The sequence below is a fragment of the Chaetodon trifascialis genome, chromosome 6, assembly GCF_039877785.1.
Source record: "Chaetodon trifascialis isolate fChaTrf1 chromosome 6, fChaTrf1.hap1, whole genome shotgun sequence".
In the NCBI taxonomy this organism is placed as follows: domain Eukaryota; kingdom Metazoa; phylum Chordata; class Actinopteri; order Chaetodontiformes; family Chaetodontidae; genus Chaetodon; species Chaetodon trifascialis.
Genome location: NC_092061.1, coordinates 12,011,356 through 12,036,812, shown reverse-complemented (window position 1 = coordinate 12,036,812; position 25,457 = coordinate 12,011,356). Strand labels below are relative to the sequence as shown.

Here is a 25,457-nt window from a genome sequence, read left to right as displayed (position 1 = left end):
AAGTATGTGTAAAGTTTTATAGAAGCAGTTAAAACAGATGACTCTAAATACAGACAGGGGGACATGCACACATTTCTACATACTCCTTTTCCCTTTTCTTTCTCTTGAAATGTTATTCAGTCCAGGGCTCAGGCTACTGTTATCTCTAGAGAGCATTTGGTAAATCATACCCAGTCAGGAGACCACGTTTTTGACTGCAGGATCCCAGTTCAAGCTGCTCTTTCAGCTTTGAGCATCTAACCCTGCTGAACTTTCTTCAGCAACTCCGTGCACTTTGACCTCAAGTGAAAGACCGCCTTGCTGGAGATCAATATGCTGTAACATTATTCATTCTTTTGACTTGTGATTTACAAGCAGCAGACACCAGCTCCATGATAAACAGAGACGTTATCGCAGGATTTTGTAACTAGTTTCAAGGCACCATCTTAGTAGATTTCACAATGCACGTTGGAGTTAACAGTGATCTTATCTGCATACTTCCACATGATTAAACATATGCTTTTTCACATGCTCCTTCAACAAGTCATACCTTTCATCCTTAAAATGTCAGATGTTCTCAGAGGGATGCTTAAAATTGTTGCGCAATTTCTCTGGTCAAAGCTGATGACTTGAGGTCTGTTCTTTCTGATCAGCTTGGATTTAAAACATTTAATATTCATCACTGTACAGAATTTGACAGTTTTTTCTTTCAATATCTCTTCAACATGATGAAGGTATTGGGTGCACTTAATGACTGCTGGAAGTACAACCGTTTGGTTTTTCTTTGCTTTATTAACAGGCCTTTTAGCTCCACGAGATGAGTGATGGATGTTGTCTTTCGTATATAAAATATACACTGAGGAGCGGGAAAAATAGAAGCCCTTCTGTAATGAAACGTAGTCCAATAAAACATCGGTCAAATAAATACTTCCTCATCTACTGACTTGGATTGGATTGGAATGAAAGGTGCTCCTAACATTAAACACTTAAACATTATAAGTCTCAACTAAAAGTGAGTAACAGATTCACGGGGGATTCTTTAGGCTGGGCCGTTCTGTTGGATTGTTCTGCCTTGTAGAGTGGTCTCGGTGTATGTAGCTGTCTCTGGCTATTTCTTGGGCTCGGGCATCCAGGAGCCAGGCTGGAATGTGTTCGCAGTGCTGGTGGGGTCTTTGCTGATCTCCTGCTTGCCGAAGCTGGTGCTAGCTGCGTGGCCCTTAGCCAAAGTCCTTGTAGGAGTCGCCACCAGACCTTCCTCATACTCCTTGGCTTGTAGGGCCAGATCTTTCTCCTCCACCTCCTTGGCCTTCAGTTTGATCTGCTTGAGGTAAGCCTCATTCTTCAGCAGCTCCTATAAAATACATACATGGACATACATTCATATTCAGGGTTTCTGCAGTGTTCAATTTAACCTAGGACCTTTTTAATACCACATAGAATGGAATTAATATCCTTTTCATGGTCATACCAGAATGCTGAAAAACCATTACGGCCTAGAATTATGTGCATGAATTTATTGTATAATTTATTTTGCAACATATATTACTAGTAATATAATGAATCAATGTGATATGGACCAAGATATGTGGCAGAAAACTGATGGACAGATGAACCAATTTGAATGAAGTTTTTTGCAAGAATCGACACTTCCCCAGAATGAGTCCACGAGCTTCCTCCCCACTGTGGTTAGCAGTGTTTGCTGCACGTTTATGCCGTTGACAGAAACTCCACAAAAAAGGATTAAACAGCCTCCTGTGCATGCAATCCACTGTCACAACAATCCCACTTGTAGTTTATAGACGAATGAAGTCTCCCGACAGCCCGCCACCACATACAAAAGAAAGTTAATGTTACGCTCTGTGAGAGGAAAGAAAATATTCCAGACCTTTGTAAAGTAAATTCATGACTTTTTAATACTTTCCGAGGCCTTTTTTTTTTTTCTTGCAGATACTGTGATATCGTGTTGTAGTCTGTGGCACCATATATATAATTAGTGGGCTTAAGAGGTGGGTGATGGTATAGGTAATTTTATATCATCAATATATTTCATGATATATTGAAAAAATACAAACAAAAACAAAAAAACAAAATCATATAAAAATCCAGTAAAGCAGCCCTGCATTGTCCATTATGGCTACTTAGATATGTCAAAGGTACAAACGGTACAGCTGTGGTGCTGGAAATGTTGAGGTGGCTGTTTCCTGAAGATTTCAGAAAAATGGAGTGCGACAACGAGATTACTTATTGGAACCTCCAAACTGTCCTGCAAAGCTTTCAGTTCCCCGTCCTTAATCAATTGCCTCAGTTTTGTCTTAAAGCAAAGCACAGAAACTGCTCACTCGTCAAAAGCACAAGAGGGACAAAGTTGCACTGGGCAGCTTCCAGGAATAAATGTGTGTATCTGTCAAGTATGAAGTAGGGCATTTACTAGAAAAAGAACAAGCGTGTTCAGTTAACCTATATTGGTTCAATAAACCCTGGTTAAAAGTGCTGTGCTTGGAACAGACTGGTAAACCAACATGACAGGAGGCATTCCCAATATAAACAACCTTTCCAGCTCATGGAAACAATTATAACCTGAACATAGTCCACCGGTGGAATAGTTACCCACTTGAGGCACAGCTAGTGTGTCCAGTGATGTTAGCCTCTCCCTTGCATGGGAAACCAAAAAGGAAGGGAGGACTGGGCATAATGCTGTTGTGTGTTGGCAGAACTGAAGGACTGGAAAAGAGAGGGGAGAGCTGTGGCCAAAAATCCCCGCTTTTAGGGGGGGAGACAAACATACTGAGCTGCTTTTCCAGCCTGTTAATGACAGGATTTAATCCAATCAATTTATGTCGGCTTGGACCGGGAAGAGAGGGAGCGTGACAAGGGGTAGGGTAATGTGCTGGGAGTGAAGCCTTGGCCACATCAACACTGTCCAGCTGTCGATGGCAGCTATTGGGCAGACGCAAGGCAGAAAATTGGAAGAGAATGTTCTGGCAGTAAAGGCAGGGGATGGCATTGGCCACTGGCAGGGAGAGAGGACAGAGAGATAGAAAGAGTGCCTGGGTACTGGCCTTCCAAGGGATTTCCTATAGACCCACATTGTGCTGGCTAAATAATTTCCAGCATTCTCTCATTTAAAGAGCAATAAACCCAGTGAGAGGTACACGAGGGGAAAAACTGCACTCCTTCACCATTCCCATCTTGGAGACTGCCAGAAATAAAACACAAAAAGCCGAGATGCAGGCTTTTGCTGGAAAAAAAGAAAGTAAACTAGGACATGGTGTCAGTGAGCTCCTTGTTCAGAGGCTGTCTTTGCTCTCCGTCTCGCCATCAATGCATTTCAGCTGCTGTTTATTTTAACACCTGTCCCCCAAAGTTGCTGCATTCAGTTCGAAACTGTAAGATAAAACGAATCAAAGCCTTTCCTCCTCATCTCTGCTTCTTTCCCTCCCTTGTAACCAGTCCCCCAGAGTCCAACCATCAGCACAGCGGGGAGACTAGAGGGAAGGCGGGGAGGGGAGGGGGGTGTACCTCGATGGTGGGGGGCTCCTTCCGTTTGCCTCGGATCCAAGCTGGAGGAGTAGGAGAGAAGAGGAAAAAGAGAAGAGTGAAAACACCCACACAAACATACGCTGCGCAAACAAAACCTGCAGTCATATTTAAAGGCTGCAGCTTCGGCATCGCTGAGTTTCAGGGCACCGCAGTAGCTCAGTGCAACTACTGAGCAACCAAGCTCATTGGGAAAACGTACCCAGGGTTTTCCGTTCGTTTTCTTTCATTTCACTTCGCGAACTACGGGGTAACATGCGGCGTGGTAACACATCCAAGTTCTACACACCGTAAAGTCTAAGCACTGATACTGCTTTAGTCTTGGCAGAGCAGCACCACTGAGTGCTGCGTCTCAGAAGAGAGAGTGTGGATCTGCTCTGATCTTTGAATTTAAAAGTACACACTCTGTCATTCTCCATCAGTACCTCTGTCCTTCTTTCTCCTCCTGAGCAGAGCTGCGTCTGTCTGTCATCGCTCTCCTTTTTGCCTCTTTTTAAGGAGCTCTATTTTGGCTGAGCTGGCTGCACAGCAGAGCAGGTTAAAGGGAGCCAGAAAGGGAGAGAGAGAGATTTTCGAACTCTTCCTCCAGCTAGCGCAGGGATTCTGGGCCTCTTTTATCCCTTTCTTATTTGCATCCTGATGAAAATGCATGAGGGATGGGGCGAAGCAGGATGAGGGGTTTAAGGTGGATAAAGCCAGTCTGAGACAGAGGGAACAGTTTGTATCCAGTTGTAAGAAATTTGAAACACTATTTTATGGTACGGTTGTATAACACCAGCAGAAGGCGTCTTTGATAAACTCATGAATACGCGTTCTCCAACCCCCATCTCGCAGTATGATATGAAAAAAAAATAAAAAAAAATCAATGGATTAGCCTGGGCCCCAATAGATGCTGCCATGAATTTGTTATTCCATTTTATTTGTGCAGCACTTTGTGTACTCTGCTGGGTAGCTCTTTTGTTAACATTGTCATTTATCCATGATAGTGATAGTTAAAGTATGTAAGAACGATGCTGCAGTCCAGACTTACCGTCCCACTCCATCGGTATGCTGCCTTCTACATACTCATATTCTGTAGGATTGGCTGCCACTACCATCCGCTTGGCACGGACGAGCCTTCCTGGGAAACCAAAAACAAAAAAAAAAGAAAAAGATAGCGAGAGGGAGCACAAGTGAGACGGAGACGCTCAACAATGATGCATACAAAATGCAAACGAATACAAACAAACACAAAGAGGCGCAGACACAATGCTCTGTGTCTCCTCCTCGCACAGACACGCAGATACAGACAGACGCACAGACACACAAATACACAGAGGGATGACAGCGCTGTGACAGGCCATGGATGATTACCTCGTGGCCCTCGGGCCCTTCTCCTCAGATCTCGCTGAGTGGCTCCAAATCTGGGCTAAGCCTTTATGCAAATCAACCTCCCTTTAACCCAACCAACCACAGACCCCCTCACTGACAACCTCTTCCAATCACCGCGCTCTGGCTAACAATGCCCTCCAAAATCAACATCAAGCCGAGCAGGAGACAAAAGAGGTCAGATATCACAGAGAACAGGAGAGGCACGAGCTGCGTGGAATATTAAGTGCTCCTTTCCCTATCTGTATACAGCACGACGCTCGCTAGCAGCAAGGCCACCGCCAATTATTTTGGTCGAATCTGCTGATTAGACAAGTTTGGCTGGCACACAATGACATGGAGATGGAGGTAGAGGGTGGGGGGGGGGGGGGGAGAGAGAGAGATAGAGGCAGAATAAGAGAGAGAATCTGAAAAGAGCCAGTTGTGTCTTTGTGTTACAGAGCTTCATAGAGTGTTCACTAAAAACAAGCGCTGCGTTTCGATAGGTTCTCCTCGCAAGTAGCCGGATGTCCATCCACTGCTCCCATCCCTCTGAGAAATGATGAAGCAAAGGAGGAGGAGGTGCAAGGAGGGGGGAGAGCGAGAGAGTGATGATGCATGGCAAACATGGCTAGGAGGAGAGAAATGGATGGGCAAGGAAAACAACACGCTCCAAAACACAGACAATCTGTCAGGATTCCATCACCGCTTCTCCGCAGCTGACTGGACATGGACAAATGGAGGCAAGCACCTCCATGCACACCGCAGACTGATGGCCTTAATGTTTACTTCAGCCATAACAGATAGCTATGGCACAGCGATAGATGAATGATGGCACTCAAAAGTGGCTAAATGTGCGTACGGGAGGCTGCGCTTGTGCTTTTGTAATAAAAGTTTCTCTGTTGTGTTGAAAGCTCATTTCAATGAAGAGAGGAAAAAAAAACATTTTTCACGCATGTGCTGCTCTGTAATTATGCCTTATGAGGATGATTCCTTTCCATACTTTATCCAGCCTATATAGTAATCAGGTCAGCTAATTAGGCTAGTATTGCTTTGGTTCTGCTTTGGTTCCCACTAGATTGTCACTATAGGGCCTCACAGGCTCTAGCTCTGCAGCTTTAGTTTTCTGATATCCAGGTCTGACAAAAAAAAAAACAAAAAAAAACACACACTGCATCTCTCTCACCTCATCTGCAAAGCTGGCCCATCAGTGTTTAAAGCACATTCTATGATCCTCACATTTGTTTACATATATGGCATAAAACGTCTTCTGAGACGCGTTTTCCTCGAAAACCCCCACGACAGCAGAACAAAAAACAATTGCCAGCAAACAAAAGGCTGCGCTCTCTAGGCAATACTAACAAATACATTTAACAGGTATGCTAATTATAAACAGATTGTATCCATATTTGCATTGGGTGTGGGTGGCTGCAGACTGAAATGGTACAATTATGATACAGTCCCCACAAGCGATGTGCTAAGCTACAGCTAATGCCTAACTAATAAGCATTAAGAGAGGCACCCACTTTTTCTGTCTCTATCTTTCTTTCGCTGGGATGCATCTCCCCCTCTACTCTCTGTCACACTCCAACATGGCTCTCCTCTTGTCTTGTTGCTTTTGCAGCATGACTAAACCCCTTCCACCACGGCTTTTATCCTTGGATTTGAATAACAAATACAGTATGTACATATATTTATGAAACACGGCTGATCCTCCCACCACATACACACTGGGAGGAGGCTTGTCAGTCTGATTGGGGCGAACCTCGCTCTCTTGGTAATCTCTGATCTGGGACAAGTGCGGAAAAACACGCGGGCCAAGGCTATATACCATTACACAATACAAGTTTAAAAGAAACGCACCACTTCTGTAAAGAAAAACAACTAATTACCTCACAGGCGCTGATGTGCAATGCGATCTACAAACATATGTGTGAAATTAAAAATGTAACAGCTGCAAACTTGCTTGTGCATTGTGGGATTATAAAAGAATGTAATCACTGCATATAGGCTGAGTCTTCTTATAATCTAGCAGAGCAGATACATTGTTCCAATCAAACAGCCTACCAGAACACAAACACAAAACTTAAAAATGCATCAATCAGACATTCAAGCATCTATGCATTCTTGTTTTTAAATCTAACATTTAAGTCCACCAGAAGTTAGCAGAGCCCTCAATGAAAGTCCCTTACAAAGTAAGTTTTTTACAGTGATGTAAAATGGAGAAAAGCAATAAATGATCGCACTCAAAAGCCGCAAAGCTGCCTTCTTTGTCTGTCTAAAAGTATCCAGTTTTCAATTACATCAAATGAAAGCACCTCATAAAATCATTAAACCATTAAGACCGTACCAGTAGATGTAGTTTTTCTTAAAATAAAGAAAAATCAAGATCAGCTGATTATCAAAAACTGCTTATTTTTTCTGATTATCCACTGACTGAGTTCTATAGTCCTCATATAGTGTATAATTTAAGATTCATACACCTGCACCGGAGTGTGTGTGTGTGTGTGAGAGAGAGAGAGAGAGAGAGAGAGAGAGAGAGAGAGAGAGAGAGAGAGAGAGAGAGAGAGAGAGAGAGAGAGAGAGAGAGAGAGAGAGAGAGAGAGAGAGAGATGTATGAAAGGTGTTAGGAGCTCTCGATCTCAGCGGGGCCCTTGTGACAGGTCTGCCTTCTCATCACTCACTAAGGGAAACCTACTTACCAGTCACACACACACACACACACACACTGGCTAGAGAGCAGGCAGATTAACCTGAGGGACAGGAGCGAGGACGCTGCCTCTTACCGTGAAGGACAAACGCAGCACTGCGTTGAAGAGGGGGAGGGGCCAGCGGCAGGAGGAATGAAATCCCAACGCATAAATATTCATGAGCCATCTCACCTGTCTGAGCGCGACTCATCTACGAGCCTAGCTGTGGAACCGGAGGGGGAGGGGAGAGGGAGGGAGGAGACAGGGAGGCAGGATGGGTGAGGGGTTGCCGTGGCAGCCAGATCGGGAGCCAATGAAACGGCAGGTACGCCCATCCTTCCCGTTCGTTAGAATAAGACGTGATGCACTCCGAGGGCTGCTCTTTGAACCCTGAACACACCCCGCTTAACTCCATCACCTGCTTCAACACGCACACACACGCACACACTCTCACAGGCACAAACCCCCAACTTCACACATCAGCTCCCAGGTGAGTACTGCTGGGGGCGACCTGAGAGGTTTTTCACCTCCACAGTGTCATTCTGGGTGTCTTGGGCTGTCTCTCTTGCGGTGTGCACTCTGCCTTTGATTACAGACGCAAGATGTCAGGGGAACTCGCTTCGATTGGCAACATCCGGGTATTGAGAGCCCTAGAAACTCCGATGAGACAAAACAGAACGAGCTCTCTGCATCTGACTCCAACCAGTGGACCTGCATCTCATGCATCTCATGCATCAACATCGTCTATCTGAGGAACACCACGCTCACTTGTTTCTGAACAGACTGCACGGCTCAACTCCAGCTCTCCCTCTCAACAGACGGCAGAGAGGGCAGCTTTCTCGGGCTTGGTGTGTGCTTGTGGCTGCGCAGTATGACCAAAATCTCATACCCCAATATAGGTCATTTCACACCCAGATAATGATACATATCACGATACAGCACATTCATTTTCTGTGAATTCTGCATCATACTTTTCAGAGTAAGGTTTCCTGGTCCACCATGTGCATGCGACAGAAGTACGCCCCTCGTTCAGGTACGGTCCCGGCCGTTCGGAGTCCTTCTCCAGTTCGGAATGACCCTGTTCTGCGTCACGTTCGCTCTCTTCCATGTTTGTTTGTGTTGCCTTCATGCAAATGTCATGCCTGCATCCGAGCCGTGCAGAGGAACGCAAAGTGTCATTGACACGATGAATATTATTGCCGAAAAGAGTGTGATTCTCAACACGACGCAATAAACGATAGAGCAAAACACGCGTGATATGTATGCAAAGCCCTAGTTGTGTGAGGCAAAGCAACGACTTTAAGGCCTGATACTGGTGGCACAAAAAGCTGTCCTGAGGCGGCAAGCCCATCAGCCTGGGTTGAGCCTACTTTATACCTCTCCAGCTGAGCTGTGTGCTGGAGAGAGATGGGGAGACCAGTACGTGCATGGTAATGGACAGCTTTATGAAGATGGAGTGATCGGATAAGCATCAGTGATACAAGGACAACCAGGTACCAATACTGACACCGTCTCTCCTTCTCTGTCTTCCTCCAATCTCTTTGCCTGGAAGAAAAAAAAATGGAGGGGATGTGTGAGGCCTGTAACCATGGTTACCCATTAGCCCGGAGCCTTGTGACGCGGGATGAGGTTTAGAGGGAAAAGGCCAGCCGTTGTTTTGCATCAGTTCTGGTGAGAGGAGGAGCTTAGGCGTAAAGTAGGCCTGCTGCTGCTGCTGTTCGTCTTTTTTTTTTTCCATTCAGCCCTCATTCTGTTTGTCCCTGTTGCTGTCGATCCCGCCGAGGCTTGAGCGACTCACGGGCGGAGCAGAGGAGAATAATTCATATAAAAAGTAATAACATGCTGAAAAGAATACTCTGATTTCCCCCGTGTGTCACTTTTAACCAAACGCGTGCGTACTTGAGGGTGGAAGGGATGCTTTAGCCACGTCCACTTAAGACCACCCGTCCTCTTGAAGTCCCTTCCCTGCCCGATGGGTTATAGAAAAGGACCGTGGCGAGCCAGGAAGTCAGCGTCCTTTGTGAGGCTGTGGAGTGGCGTGGACACCCCTCCTTCCTCCCCAGCTCCTCTAAGGCCCCTGTGTGTGATGTCCATAGACCGAGCTGTCCACCCCTTTCTATTCACCTCCATCATTCTCATCCAACCCCCTTCCTTTTCCTTCCCTTGCACCTTCAGCCCCCCCGCTCTCTCTCTCCATTAACCTACCTCCACCTTCTATCTCTCCCCCTCTATCTGTCTGCCTGTTCCACCCACTCATTTCACCCTCTTTCTGTCAGAAACCCTCCTTTCACTTTCACTCTCTCCATTCTTCCCCCACTCTATAATTTCACCCCATATGTCAGCATCCCCCTTGTTCTTTGTCACTCACTTTCTATACCCCACCTTCTTTTCCACCCTCTGCGAGTCTCCCTCGGCCTTATCTTTCCTCCCTTACTCCTAGCCTTATTTCTCTCTGCCTGTCTGCTTTATTAAAATATTCTGAATTGAATAAGCAGCTGCAGGCTCCAGGAGATGTCTGCTGGTGTGTCGGCCTGTCTGTCAGTCTTTCTGGCTGAGTTTCTGACAGACGTGGTGCCCCAAGGTGTCAAAACATCTCGCTGGCCATCTGACCAGAGACAGACATGAATGCACCGGACAGTGAATCACATCCGGGCCAATTGGAGAAATGTATTTGATTAATCATCAACTGTCTACGACTTCTGGCCAAACAGTGAATCAGTTCGCAGGAGGTACAAACACTCGCATTCATATACGATTTGAAGGTTGTGAGACTTATCAGCCGTAGATAGGCAGCGTTTAATAGACCTGCAGAAGCTTAAACTGCTGATATTTGAGCTCGGCCCATTTGCAATGCTCTGCCATAAGAAATAAATGCGCCTGTCTCTCATTTTCAGCATCTATCTTTTCAAATGCCTTTTTAATGAAGTAGTTAAGCCACTCCATGATGTTCCACCACACACAGATACAAATACACACTTGGCAACTAGTATACAGCAAGATGAGTAAAGCCCACTTGGTTTGATTAAACAACCTTCGTTTAAACCCCATACATTGCAAAGCCGCTGATCAATTAACATGATTTACAGTCGCGGCTCTGGACATAGCCGTTCCATGGTAAACACTGACTTGGTGTCCTACTGTAGGATAGACCTTCCTTCATCACACCCTGGGGATGACTTGTGGCAGAATAAACAGCCATTTGGACCCTCGTCTCTCTCCGCTGTGACTCTTTCCATGGAAATACACGGCTTGAATCAACGCTCTGATGACACACAGCCATCTGTTGTTGTGTTAAGTGTGTTTGGGCATGAAGTGGAGAGAAAACACACAATGGCAGAATTTTTTTTTTCTTTTTTTTTTTTTAAATACAAAGCAGATACAATTGCACGCGCGCACACACACAGTGTGTAGTTGCTATGCCACACAATCACAGATACACACACTAGTACAACAACACACACACACACATGCACACACATGCGCGCGCACACACACACACACACACACACACACACACACACACACACACACACACACACACACACACACACACACACACACACACACACACACACCTCCTCCCTCGGTCCCCAGAGTCGCCCATCCTGAAATAGCAGAACTGAGGCCTTTTCAGTTTTTCACTTCATAGAACAGAGCGGGGGAATCAAATAAATAATAGACAAAGAGAGAGGGATAGTGATAGGACGACAAGTCAATGCATCTTTTCTCGGCAATAGTGTGGCGCACCTCTGAACAACCTCTGAATCCCTTCCATTCTCCACACAGTGGAGAGGACCAATAGATTAAAACTGCATGGCACACACTGCTAAAATGAATAGCGCTAAAAATACATCCTTTTCACTGAGACATGAAAGGAAACTGCCTTTCCCCTGTCCAGTATTGAGCAGCCATTGATTCCAAGACAAAGGCTACACCTCCTCAAAGAGGTAAGAAAAATAGCAATCATACAGGCAATTATTTTCAAATGTGCCTGCAGCGGCCGATAATGTCAGCGTGCCTCTCTTCCTAAATAAAGGGAGGGAAGGCAGGCGTCAAAGCTGCAGGCCCACTGCTGAAGACGAATGAGCCCATCCGCAGAATGCTTTGCTTTCATCTGGGCAGCATGACATGGCGCCCCATGCAGCGTGAGGCAGAGCGGGGCCTGGGGGACAGACGCATACAGAAAGAGAGAAGAATATGGATTCTCTATTGAGCTCTATGGAGCTAACACCAAGGCAAAGACCTTCTAAAGACCAGTGGCCAGATTGCCAGTGGCTTTCTCTTGTAGCCCTGCCATAGACAACAATCACTGGGGCTCCACAGCCCATAGCATAGTTCTCTCTCTATGGGGCAGCAGCACACAGTAGGCCTCTTTAGCTGGACCTTTTCTAAAGACAGAGACAGAGGCAGACATTCTCCCTCTCCAGGCGTGTACTTCAGACTCAGGCCTTTTCATTTTGATGTGCAGCAGCATCTGAGGAGAGGGGGATAGAAAGCTCTCTGCTGGGTCTAGCCCTCCACACTGCTGAACTACTCTAATGTTGTGAATAGAAATCTTCACTGGACCAGCTTCAAAGAAGGAAAATCAAGAGGCAGCAATGAAGAAGGGACGGGCACGTGGAGGAAGGGCTAACGGGAGGCAAATAAAGAGGTCAACCTAAGGAGAAATCTGGGCAGTAGTTGAGACCAGATAGAACAGATTCGCGTTAAAAAAGGGGAGCTGCTTCAGTTTATTTTTTCTGTCTTAGCAGCCATTAACGTCCTCATGCACGGCCTACCACACGTGGAATTGCTTACGCCCCAGTTTTCTAAAGTTAACAGATTGAGAGAGGTAGAAAATGGGAGCAGCAAAGCATGGATAAAGGTAGAGAGGGATTGACTGAACACTGGGGATGGACAAATGAATACAAGAAGTAGGCAGAGTTGAGAGAAAGAGAGAGGAAGAGGAGAGAGACTCCTCACCTACTTCAACCACTACTCATGCGCCGCAGTGAAAAGCCCTGCGGTCCATGCCTTAAGGCCCTGAGCCCACGCTTGGCCTATCAGTTTAAGATCAAAAAGAGCTCGCTTTAGCAAGACATATGGACTGAATAATGCATCTGCTTTATTTCCACAAGGCTGAACGGGGTGAGTGGCAGAGAAAAAAGAGGCAAATGTGTGCACCATATATTTGTATTTGTTTATTATGAATGTATATGTGAGACCGCGTGCGTGCCTGTCTGGCTTTTACGAGCGTGTTTGTTCGGAACTAGTTTTTCTACAGGCCAACTAGCCTCTCCACAGTGTCAGTCATTGTGATTGGACAGTGAATACGATAGCCTGTAGCGTGCTAGAAAATGGGCTTCTGTGATGTCTCATTTGAATAGTCTGACAGCCAGGGGTGGAGGAGCAGCCTTGTAATGAATTATAAATACGAGGTGGGCGCAAGTTTCCCCGCAAACTGCTGAGAAAAGGTGAAGCACAAAGTCAAGTTCAGTCAGAAAGAAGCCAGGCTTGCATCCTGCCAGAGGTCGGTTCCTCTCCAGCAAAACAAAATGAGAGAGAGAGAGAGAAAAGTAGCACTGAATGTATGCACTGTATGATTTCTATTCAGCCTGTGTGTGAAAGATTTAGGTTGTACAATGTGGCACCAAGAGAGGGAGACAAACATTAGCATGTGTAGATGGGATACATGATTCCCAGATTAGTGCTGTGCAGTTCCCAGATTGGACAAATACGAGTTCTGGAATGGGAGCCATCTCTCCTGAGCATAATAAATCTGGGAAATGTCACGAGGCATGTTACTAACAAGCCAAAGGTCCATGACTGGTCAGCCAGCAGTATCATGTCTTGAGCAGGCAAAGGTCATGCTCTTCGGCCCATGACCCCTGACCTGTAGTCTGGGTAGGACCTTCGCTGATGATGATTTACGGTGGTCGAGAGAAGGGAAAGTGGGATATCTAGCCTGGATAATGATTTAAACTAGAAAAGACAAGATTTCTCCACATTTAGTGCGCCATGTGTGTAAAGTTCCTGGAAATTTCCACAATCTGTTTTTGTTGTCATCTGCTGAAAGCAGTCAGTTAAGTCAGAATCTCCTTCTTGTACACACCACACAAAAACAAGTGTGTTGTGTTTCACAAACGTAGAAAGGCCCCAGTGCCAGGATGCCACCAAATCTCCTTCCCCTTTGCTCAGATGAGTCATCATGATGGCCTCACCATCTCCTTGTCCTCGACGCACTTCTTTAAGACTCTCTGAGAGAAAGACAGGATGACTGGAGAAGGACGCACAGCAAGCCTGGCCATTGAGTCCTTGGCCTTCTAACAGTAAGGGGCGGTGTGTGAAGGACACCACTGGCATCCCACTACGGATTAGCTTGATGACACAGTTCTGCTGCTTGGCTTGAACATTACATACTGTAGCACTGCCATGTCTCAGTAGGGATATATGACCTCCTTCTAAATCCTCATCACAGACAATTAATCATTTCAACTTCAACAGTGGAAGACTATTTCCTCTTTGAAGGCCAGTGACAGTTGAGCTGTCAACTTGCCTCCCAAACTTCGTAAAATCTAAACAGCAGTGAGCTGCGTTAAATAGACTAAAAAATGTTAATAAAAATACTAAAAAGAATCCTCATATTGAGGCGGTTGCTCCATCTAGTGGAGAGATTTTTGTACTACAAGGGTGAAAGGGTAAAGGTAAAGTCATCCAGAGCAACACATTTTAGGACCAGAGCGATGGCATAATACAAAATACACAGGTGAATATCAAGATTTCTTTTCAATCAGAGTACAGTATCAGTGGGAAGTTACAGAATACACACTGAGCAAGAAAAGCTAAGCTTGTCTTGGTGAAAACAACCATAGCCTGTAAGTTACAGAAAGAGCAGAGTGTCAGAAGAAGGCTCAAAGTTTAATCGCTGCTATTGAAGCTATCTTGATTAGACTGCGGGGATCAAGGCTGCACGATCAGACTGACTCACGCTAATTTTAGCACAACCACATTTATCTTACCTGTCCATGTCTTCTGTTCTGGGACCATGTAATATTTATTCCCCAAATGATCTGTCCCGACGTGATTGCGTACTATTCCAAATGTACGCCGTAGAACGCCGGCAATCCTGCTCATTTTCACAGGAAAACCCGAGGGTTTTGGACTGTGTTTTGTGTCCCTAGCTAGCTGTCTGTCCTCTCTCTGGACTGTTTATGCAAGTGTTCGTGGTGTGGGAAGAGAACCAATAAACTGGTTTGTGATTGGACGGCTATACTTGGCGAGCCAATCGCAACATTCATCATAAAACAGACGTTACGTTCCAATATGGCGGCTCTTTGTGCTGTGTTTGTATGTCGCTGCGAAGCTAGTTGAAATTATTCTAAGATAAACAATAAATTTTGAAAGCAGAGTACTCCAATAAATTATGGATAGCGCATTAAGCTATCGCGGAGCTTTGAGTTCCATGTCATGCCTTGCTGGAAGTCCAGAATTTCAGTCTGGATTAGAAACTTCAGTGTCGGTAGTATGCTAGCCGTTGAGTTGGGTTAGCTAACTGTGGCGTCTATTAAATACTAGTCCTCCTCTAAAATTAAGATCTGTTTTCTGGAAATTGAAACAATGCTGGGCTTTCTGGCAGCAAGACAGGCTGGTCTGGATGACCCTCTGCGACTGAGACGTGCAGAGTCAACGAGAAGGTGAGGGAATACATCAGAATCGGCTTTATGTGTGCACATACAAGGAATCTGACTCCGGTTTAAACGTTGCACTCATTGTACTTACATTGCAGGAAAAGATGAAGAGAACAACTGACATGTCTGAAGATTTGAGAAATTTTACTAGCCACAGATTGCAAATTTCACTCAATACATGACCTTTGTGCTAATCCAAATATCCAAATTTTTTGATTGTTCATTTTATATGCATTGGTTAACTGAGGTAATTTAAGTCTAATAAGGCTTTAATTTTTTCAGATTTTGTCTCATTTGCAAAGAATGTATTTGTTGTCCGTTTCCTTTGTTGTATCTTTTCCAGTATTTTTTTTTTTTTTTTTGAGATAATCTTCTCCTGCTTTAAGGGTCTTATATGAATTGTCCAGTGTCCAGTGATACATAGGTCTTCCTCTGTCTGTTTCTCTAAAGAGTCCTCAGTCTGAAGTTGAATCCTGACAGAGACGTGGACAGAATCCATGGAAATGGCATCAACACTATTGACATTGATGTAATAGAGGGCAGATAGTAAGTCCACTTAGTCCTAATTTACTTTTACTGGTTTAGAGATTCCTACATTAAACTGTTATACTTTTAATCACATTTGAAAAGCTCAAGGGCTAACAATTTCTTGAAACAATGTTCCCATCAGCTCAGACATTTCTGTGGCAAGTCTTCACGGACGGCTGTCAGTCATACTTTGGTAGAAAATAATTAGAAAGTTGTGTCGGAGGAAGTAACGTCAGTCTGTGAAGTCAACCCTCTCTGTTGTTTAGCATGTTGTCTGGTGGAGCAGATGGAGTGATCGTCGTCTATGACCTGGAGAACTTCAGTGGGAAACCACAGTACACCTGCAAGGCAGTTTGCACAGTAGGCAGGTGAGTGTTATTCAGTGTACTCATGTTGTCCACTAGAGGGTACCACAGAATCAAGTTCTCACAGTACAAAGTCCAAAGCTCTTTCACAGCCATGTCCTTGAGGCCACATACAATAGATCTTATTTTGTACACTTAAACACATGGTTCTGATGCAGTTCTAATTTGTGGCAATGTGACCTCAGTCTGAACACTCTCGTCAGTCCATGAAACATCCATCATGAAAACATGCACCTACATGGCAGAACAGGGCTACAAGAGAATGAACCGTGGAGGTTTGCTGTGTGAATATAGCTTTATTGTCTGCACAGGGAAGATTACATTACATTACAGTTTTTTTTAGCTATTTCTGATATCCAAAGTGACTTTAAGTAATAATAAGTAATTTTTAGTAATTTTGTCACACTAATGTGCTGGTACACTATTGTGTTTTTATGTTTTGTACATAATAGAAGGATACAGATCACTGAAGAGTTTAAACAAGAATCTGTGCCCATGAAGGTGGGTGTCACTCTGATTACATTTTCTGACTTCGTTTTTTTAATCAGGTCCAGTCGGCATGTCCACAAATTCAGCGTCGAGACAGTCCAGTGGTATCCGTGTGACACAGGAATGTTTGTCTCCAGTTCCTTCGACAAGACCATGAAAGTCTGGGACACTGAGACACTGAAGGTACAATTAGTTCCCATGTGCACAGTATGTAAATTGGGATGAGCAAAATAAGAAAGACTTTTCATTATAATGCTGTCCAGTATAAACTTGGTTACAATAGAGCAGAATCAACACATGAAATTATACACTAAACAGGTAAGTTGGTGCATATGGAGAATGGTTTATTAAGTAACTGACATTTGTTTTCTTATAACTTCACTGCCCTTTCTTTCTTTTTGCTCTTTTCACTATCTCTTCCCGTCTCTTTCTTATTTTCTGCTTCATGCTTTCTACCTTTCTATGCCACATAGTCCCATATGGCAGCCCCTGAGCTGTGCTAGAGTTACACTGGCACCACGGTTACCTAAAAAGGTCAAGGAAGGGACAGAAAACAACCACCGCCCTTTCATTTGTTTTACTTTGTGTGTCTCTGTCTGTCTCCCACACAAACATACACAGTCATACCTGTTAAATTATTTATTAGACTTGTGTTTTATCACATTAATGTGTGCTTTGCATTGGTGTGTGCACAATGTATTTGTATGTGTGGTATTTTTATGCAAACAGAGCCTCCTCTGTGTGTGTGTGTGTGTGTGTGTGTGTGTGTGTGTGTGTGTGTGTGTGTGTGGGCGCGCGCGCGCACGCTTGTTGGCTGAGTCCATGCCGGTGCTGGCACTCACTGACAGATGGGGCACAGAGAGGCTTTTTATATTTGCTGAAGAATTTGCATTGTAACCGCCACTGCTGCTCGGGTGAGCTGCCTTCTGAGCTGCTGCCCTCCCTCTCTGCTTGCTTTTATTTTGACCTAATTCATCCTCTAAACCCCTTCCCAGCGCTGTGGTGAGTTTATACAACAATTAAACTTTAAGGCCATGGCTTTATTGAAGGTCATGCTGTGTATTTTAGCATAAAATCAAGATGTTCATTCAGCGTACATACACAAATGTACATAGCAATAAACATACAAATAGCTGAATTTCTGTCATAGTTCACTGACCCTCTCTGTCTGTCCATCCCCTTTTCTTTCTCTCCTTTTGTGATCGTTCAGCCTGCTGAGGTGTTTGAGTTTGAGGGCAATGTCTACAGTCACCACCTGTCCCCCATCGCCAGGAAGCACAGTCTTATTGCAGGTGTGTGTGAATGCAGCCACAGTTTTTGCTGATCTCAGTGATGCAGAATAAACCAGCTGGAGTACCTGTTGGTGTCACTGCATGCTAAAAAACATTGAACTTAAAGCAAAAATCTCATTAGTTACCCTGTCAGTCAGTCTCTTTCCCCAAGCAAGGTGCAGGATTTTTCCCCACAGCACAACACAGACTCTGCCTTGTATCCAAGCTAGAAAAAGATGTAGGAACATAGATGCCATGTCAGCACGTCACCAGGCCAGATCAACAGGTTACTCTTGCTTGCTGAGTATGAGCTCATGAATGCGCACGCAGGTGCTCTCTGTCATATTAACAAACGCTGTCTTTGACACGCCTGCTTGGAAGCCAGACACAATTGCAGTGTCTGTATTTTGTGTCTCAGTGTGTTCTTTTATGTCAGTGGTGTTACAGATGCTTGTCAAACAAGTTGAAAACATCCCTGGAGTCCCGTATCTAACGAGAAAGACAATATTAAGGAAATCTGTTCCTAAAAAGCAGCTCACTAATTCTGCATAATTTGGGCTGTTTAGAATTTATTGCCATTCTCATTTCACCCACTAACTTGCCCTCCTCCCATGTACACATGCTGGGTGTGTTAGCTCACATTTATCAGAGGTTTGTATCAGTGTGTTTTCGTATTTACCACACCTTCTCTGTGAGAACCTGAGACTCCAGTTTTTTTTACCTTGCTGGAGTACCTTTCCCTTATGCACATGCTGTAGCAGATTATACTCACATATTTGCAAAATGTGTCAGTGTTGATAAGTAGGAATGCAATATTGAAACGACAATTGAATGGAATGTTGGCAAGTTAGGGTTGTATTTCCCCCTTTTTCAGGGTTTTAAATAACATACTAATGGTAGCCTTTTTAGTCTCCTCTCTCAACGTTCTCTCTTTTTCCTTATATTTTCAGTTGGTACCAAAAACCCTAAAATCCAGCTGTGTGACCTGAGGTCTGGTTCACGGATTCATGTTCTTCAGGGTTAGTGGACTAGACCACAAATACACACACTTATTTTTCCTGCTGCTTTTCCTCACACATATAAACAACAACTCTCCTCCTGTAGGTCACAGAGCAGAGGTCCTGTCTGTGCGCTGGTCGCCTAGATATGAGCACATCTTAGCCACTGCCAGGTAGGTGCTGTCAACCGCCACGCTTTCTGTGGAGATTCTCTCTAAAACCATCACCTAGTTTGCCCTCAGAGCCACGTTAAAGAATAATGGCAGATACAGGACAATCCCAACCATGTCGTGTCCCAGCAGATCTTGTCATCTGAGTTCCTGCCCATCTGGCCACATTGCAGCCATGAGTCAAGGATAATGCCACCACATCACATGCTAACTGTGGCACTCTAGACGCCCTGTCAATATAGCATATGGCAGATACAGTCCCCACCTGTTTTATGCTACATTAGACATGCTAATTAACCAATGGGGATCAGTGTGCCGTTGTCCCTGTGGACTGTAAGTGATTTTGAAAACAACTGGCACAGGGAGGCACTCAGAGAAGTGTGTGATATTGTATTATGGAGCAGCATGTTAATCCCCAACAGAAAACTGACCTTTAAAAACAAACACTGGTGTATATGAAGCATGTATTATACGTATCAAACCCGATATTACACTTAGTGGGATGATCAAACTTATGCTCATTTTGAATAGTTTATAAGACTATATTTTCATCAGCGAAACAGAAGAGTGTAAAACTAAATTCCCTCCTTTTACCTCTAAGTGCAGACAGCAAAGTGAAAGTATGGGATGTGCGTCGGGCTTCCGGTAGTCTCCTCACTCTGGACCAGCATAATGGAGACAAGTCAAAAGCGTCCTCTGAGGCAGGTATGGTTACCTCTCCCCTTTTCTTTCTTATCAAGTGTCTTTTTCCTCATTCATCCTGAGTGGGCAGGGCTCTTGGTGGATATTTTAGCCTTTATTTAGATGTGGAAAAATACAGGCACTGAAGGGCATCAGGACAGAAATTATTGTCAGATGGTCCCCTGGGGTGTAATTTGCACGGTAAAAATTGCTTGTATGCTGATGTGGTGCGTCATCTTCGTCATATTTTTCCCCTGCCTCAGCCATATTTACCAATCACTGCCCAGGATGTCCATTTAGCAGCCATACAGTATAGCATATAACTTACAGTTGTGCTGCACAGACATGCAGTATACACACAATAGGAGCTGATGTGCACATATACCCAAAAGTGTCTTGATGTACAAACTGAAAAAAACTGGAGGGCACATTGATCTAGTCACTGAATGAACCTTCCTGGGAACTGATGCCTCTAATGCTATGTTTAAAAGCAGAAAATGCAGCAACATTTTCTTCCTCTCAGATGTGATATCGAAGAGCTTTCAACTGAGTCGGTTTAACACCACTGAACATGTCTGGAGGAGAGGTCAACATTCTGTGCATACAGTTTCTGTTTTTCTTGCTGGCACTCCTGTTTGTGTTCTAACCAAAAAATATGTGCTCTTGGTTCTTGACAAAGAGGAAAGAGATGACAAGTGCATGTTACCGTGTCGTACCTGTGTTTAACCAGTGAATACAGCCCATAATGGCAGAGTGAATGGCCTGTGCTTTACTGCTGATGGCCTCCACCTCCTCACTACTGGAACTGATGATCGTATGCGATTATGGAATAGTGCCACTGGGGAAAATACACTGGTAAGGAGTGTGTGTGTGTGTGTGAGTGTGAGTGTGAGTGTGAGAGTAGTGAAGTAAATGCTCATCCTTAACCTACCTTGATTACTTTTTTGGATTATGCAAATTGGGCAATTGCATACCCATTTCATTTGCCTTTCCCTAACCCGATCCTTGAAAGAAGTGTGAAAAATAATTTGAATAGATACCCGAAATGCACCAGATTGAGACCATCTGATCTGGTTTTGGAACCTGCAGAAACTGTTCTTGTTGTGGCCATCAGTGATTTCTGTAAAACAGGTTCAGTCCAGATGTCTGTCCTGGATCTCAGTGCTCCTTTTGACACGTGTTTTTAATTTCAAAGTACCATTTATCACTGTGTTACATGTGGAGTTCCACAAAGCTCAGTCTTGGGTCCTGTTGTAGTGCAGTTATACATGTATACACTTGAATGATATTTTGTAGAAACCCAAGATAATTTACCATAGTTACATAGGGGACATGTTGGTCCATGTTTTGCTTTCTTGTGATGACATGGTTTCTGTAGAACCATTCATTTAGCGATCAGATCACCATATCACTGTCTTAAAAGTTGGTATTTTGTCTGAGATATTCAGTCAGATCTAGCCTACAGTCAATTAGGCTTGCATACAGGCTGTAAAGCCAAAACACTGAGCCATATAAAGCAAGCTGTGTTTGAGTTTGATTTGGTTTAAATACCAAAATATTCATCTGTATTGGTTAAATGTATTGAATTTATAACATTAATTTAGAGTTCAAAAGTATCTCCAAAGAGCCACAAACAAACAAGGGCTATTAGACTTGTGACATCCCAGAAGCTTGAGGACACTTTCATTACTACCAGATCACGGGCTTGTCTTCTCTGGACTTCCTTAAGACTGTTAAATCTCTGCAGTTCAACCCTGTTCAGAATTCTTTACACAGCCGTCCAGTGACTCGTAGACATGTTGTTGACTATTTCTTGGCAGCCACCATTCTCAACATTCAGGAGCTTACCTGGGGCTGTCTTAGCACTGAAGTGATTGAAACTTCTGTGGTATGCTGTCAAAATGATCTACAATTTGAGCTGCTTCTATTGAATTTGGTTTTAAGTTGTTACATTTTAAGAGTTTTCAAGGGCAAAGGAGGATTTTTATTTAACAGCAGTGCTTTCTCCTGTAAACTTTGGGATATCCTCCAAAAATCTTCAAATTGGGATACAATCAAGTAAACAGAAAGAGCTCCTAAAATGATTATTGTTCAGAAATGATGAAGTGGGAAGAATTAGTGTGTAAACAAGAAAAACAGGGATTAATGTTGCTAGAAATCAACCGGCACAAACCAGCAATCTGCCACTGTTAAGCAAATTGGACAGCCTTATTTACATCACTCCTCTTTCAGGCTCTTGAGGACAGGCTCTTTGACTACTTTAGTTTTGGTAATAGAAAAGAGGTGGCAGGAAGTCTCACACAGATCCCTCTGAATGACTGAACCAGCAGGATTCCAGTCTCTAAAAAACTTTGCTTTATAGGGTTGGATCTGCGAAAAATAATGGAAAAGTTGTATAATCAACCCCATACACAACCCCACACCACAGAGACATAAGCTTACCCTGAAGCCAAGGGAAGCTATACCATTTCCCTGGGCTCTCGTGCAGTCTTCTGTTCTGATTTCCTGCTCTGCTGTGTCATACTGCGGTTGCCATGGTGGACATTTTTCCATCATCAGGCTGTACCATAAGACAGCTAGTGGCTTAAAGGGTGGGTGAGCTTTTCTGCTGGGCAAAGAGTTAGATTGTAGATGAGGTAAATGGGGATTTCAGGTGCATGTTGGGGGATGTAAAAAGAAAGGTATTATTATGGCATCCGGGCTTAACATATTCTGAACCTTGTGTGCCTTCACTGTGTGTCCCACAGGTAAATTACGGGAAGGTCTCCAATGAGAGTCGGAAGAGGCTACAGTTCACAGTGTCACGTGGCTGCAGCCCAGAGTTTGTGTTCGTGCCATGTGGCAGCTCAGTCGCAGTGTATGCCCTCCACACAGGAGAGCTGGTGACGATGCTCAGGGGTCACTACAACAACGTCGACTGCTGCGAGTTCCACCCAGACTACCAGGTGAGACGCAGCGGAGTCCCAGGTGGGACTGCTCCCTGCATCCAGCCAGTCAGTCAGGTCTAGTTGGTCTCTTGTACGTTTAAAGCATTCAGGTCAGTTTATTTCTGCCCATCATCTTTTTGATTCATCTCTTCAAGGTACAAGGTACATATATTTATTATTTTACAACACAGGGTCGTAAAATGAAGTGCTGCAAGAAGTCTCTTTATGCCACTCACAAAACCCAAATTATATCAGTGGCCCTATAGCTAATAAGTAAAAAAATGAAACAAATATTTTATGACTTGAGGAGTGTCGCAGCATGAGGAAAGAAGCTGCTCTGCGGTGTGCTGCTACAGCAGCCGATACTTCAGTATCGCTTGCCAGATGCCAGCAGGGTGACAGGCTTCATGGTGCTGTCACTGCAGCAAGGGCTATTAGAAATTTGCAATCACCATGGCAGTCTTAAACGAGCCGCTTCCGCTGGACAGATAACATGGTCAAGTCAACATTTCCCAAGCTATCAACAGTACCTCTGTAATTTTTAACTGTGTTACTTTAGTTTAGCGACAAGAGGTTCAGCACTGGGAGATTCAGATATCACAGATGCAAGTTGAACATAAAGATAAGAAGACGAATATACAAGCATAAAACAAATGAACACAACAATAAAAATATTACACTGACTAATAGTACTGCGCATCCAAGTGGCAATTGCTGTGTGTCAGACTCATCTGGTGTCATGCATGCAGGTTTTGCATGTGCAGCATAAGAATGCTGTTTGGCAGCTTGTCACTCCGGAGAGCTCCAGGAGAGGAATGTGTTGTATTGCATTGACGCTGATCAGTCCCACAGCAGTGACCGTGTGTCCCATGAGTTCTCTTGCATTACGTGGACAGTTTTGAGCTCATTAATTATTTTACTCTTAGTCCCAGTCATGCTGGGTCACGCTGTTTTTTTTCCCTGGGTGCTGATGTCATTGTTTGGTAATGCTTTAAGATGAAGGTCCTGCTGCAACAGCAGTTCTTTTATTTCCTGTTAACTATGTGTGAACCAATGTGTCAGAACCGAGGTATCCATGCTCTTCTCTACACGTAGGAGCTGTATAGTGGAGGTAAAGACTGTAACATCCTGGCATGGGTTCCTGTCCTTCGTGCTGCAGATGTGGAAGAAGAATCAAACTGTGTAAATAAGGTAGGAAACAAGATAAGGAGAAGACCTATTGAGGAATTACTTAACAGATTAAATCGGTTTCAAGTGTTTTGTATCATTATGTTATATTCTAAGGTCCAATAACAATCTCAGTGTGTGCACAATTATTAAAAGCTGTCAATTATTAAACTTTTTTTGGTTTGTTGTCATGTCAGACATGAGATCATAGATGATGACACCTCAGTGTTACCTGGTACATGATAATAACACCACCACTTAACTGTGCCTATTCCTCCAGTAGTGCTTATTGAATCACAAATGGATCCTCATCAAATGTCTTTTTCCAGTCTATCTGGTACATTTATCAGATAAACTCAGCAATAGTTGTTTTTCCCCACAGTGTGCACCCATATACGGTTGTGATTTGTATTGTGCTGTAATGGATGCATTTAAAGAATTATCTTAATTCAGATTTGCATATTGAGCTGGATGTCTTGGTTCCTTGCAGGCTGCTGCGGGCCCGTCGTCAGTGAACCCTGCCTTTCAGGATGCATGGAGCAGTGATGAAGATTAATGCTGGTGTTTTGAATGTGTGGAGAGGCTGTAGATGTGCAGGTGTGTGACCATGCAAAGGAGCACACATCCTTCACAATTAACTTGTCAAAACATGACAGGTCCACGGATACCTGGGAAGATAATTATGGGTTCAGGGAAATTTCCCGTTTCATCATTGCAGATAAAGATGAAGGCCTTAACATGACAATGTGTAAATACTTGTATGACTTTATAAAGATGCACAATGTCATGAATGTTTGAGGTGTTTTTTTTCTTACATTGATTTAACTTTGTCAGTGTTGTTTTATATTTTTTTTTATTTGACTGTAAAGCCCACACGGTATGCATAACAAGGTTTATGTTGCCAAAGTACTCTTAACCTTCTGCAAAACAGTTTTATTTTTTTTATAACTTATTGTGGCCATGGGGGATGTCTGACATTGTACAATTTATGTTTACTGCTTAAAGACGTGAGTTTTTGAGACAAGCAGAATGTCGTTTCACAGCTTTCACACCTGTTACGATGCAGACACTATATTCGGTGTAGACATTTTGTAAAAGGTATGCAAGATTTTGCTTAAAGGGACATTATACTCCTCAGAAATAGAGGCGTGCAAGCTTTTTAAAGTAGGTGTGGTGTCAGTCTTTCAGTTCGTGTCTTTCTGCAGCTGAAGAGAGCCCAACAATCCTCACATGGGAGGAATTGGGCAATCGGTTAGCGCTTGCTGATACTAGCAGGCCGGACTGATACTGAAACCCCTCTCTCTTCCCACCCCCCTCACAGTTTTACATATTGTTCTTGTTAGCAGGTGAACACCTGCAACACAAATGAGCCCCCACCTCCAAGCCAGTGTTTTTAAATAAGAAAACAAGTATTTACTATCATTTTAATTACACTCACTGTTTCTATTGTCATCTAAGGCTGGAGTCAACTCTTTATTTCCCACATTCCCTGAAGTGCCTTGAATTGTACAGTTTTTAATTAATTAATCGTCTTCTAATAAAAGCACTTTGAATGCTGCCTTGTGTGATCTTCCTGTAGTTTTAGGGAGCTTGTGGAAAAAAACAGCACTAATTGTACATTTGTAGATTTTGGACTGAAAC

General features: G+C 43.9%; 2 protein-coding genes across 2 annotated transcripts; one reads left to right on the top strand and one right to left on the bottom strand.

The window, feature by feature from the left end:
- Positions 1-1,022: 1,022 nt before the first annotated feature.
- On the bottom strand, positions 1,023-14,760 carry ndufaf2 (NADH:ubiquinone oxidoreductase complex assembly factor 2). The gene is made up of 4 exons (XM_070964594.1): positions 14,552-14,760; positions 4,547-4,636; positions 3,499-3,539; positions 1,023-1,330 (listed from the first exon to the last, which is right to left on the bottom strand). The coding sequence occupies exons 1-4, from the start codon at positions 14,664-14,666 to the stop codon at positions 1,088-1,090; spliced, it is 489 nt and encodes a 162-aa protein (XP_070820695.1). The 5' UTR covers positions 14,667-14,760; the 3' UTR covers positions 1,023-1,087.
- Positions 14,761-14,831: 71 nt separating this feature from the next.
- Positions 14,832-25,374, top strand: ercc8 (excision repair cross-complementation group 8). The gene is made up of 12 exons (XM_070964428.1): positions 14,832-15,226; positions 15,671-15,766; positions 16,015-16,116; positions 16,662-16,785; positions 17,813-17,894; positions 18,824-18,892; positions 18,978-19,044; positions 19,643-19,746; positions 20,453-20,577; positions 22,470-22,667; positions 23,745-23,840; positions 24,307-25,374. The coding sequence occupies exons 1-12, from the start codon at positions 15,150-15,152 to the stop codon at positions 24,370-24,372; spliced, it is 1,206 nt and encodes a 401-aa protein (XP_070820529.1). The 5' UTR covers positions 14,832-15,149; the 3' UTR covers positions 24,373-25,374.
- The last annotated feature ends 83 nt before the right edge of the window (positions 25,375-25,457 follow it).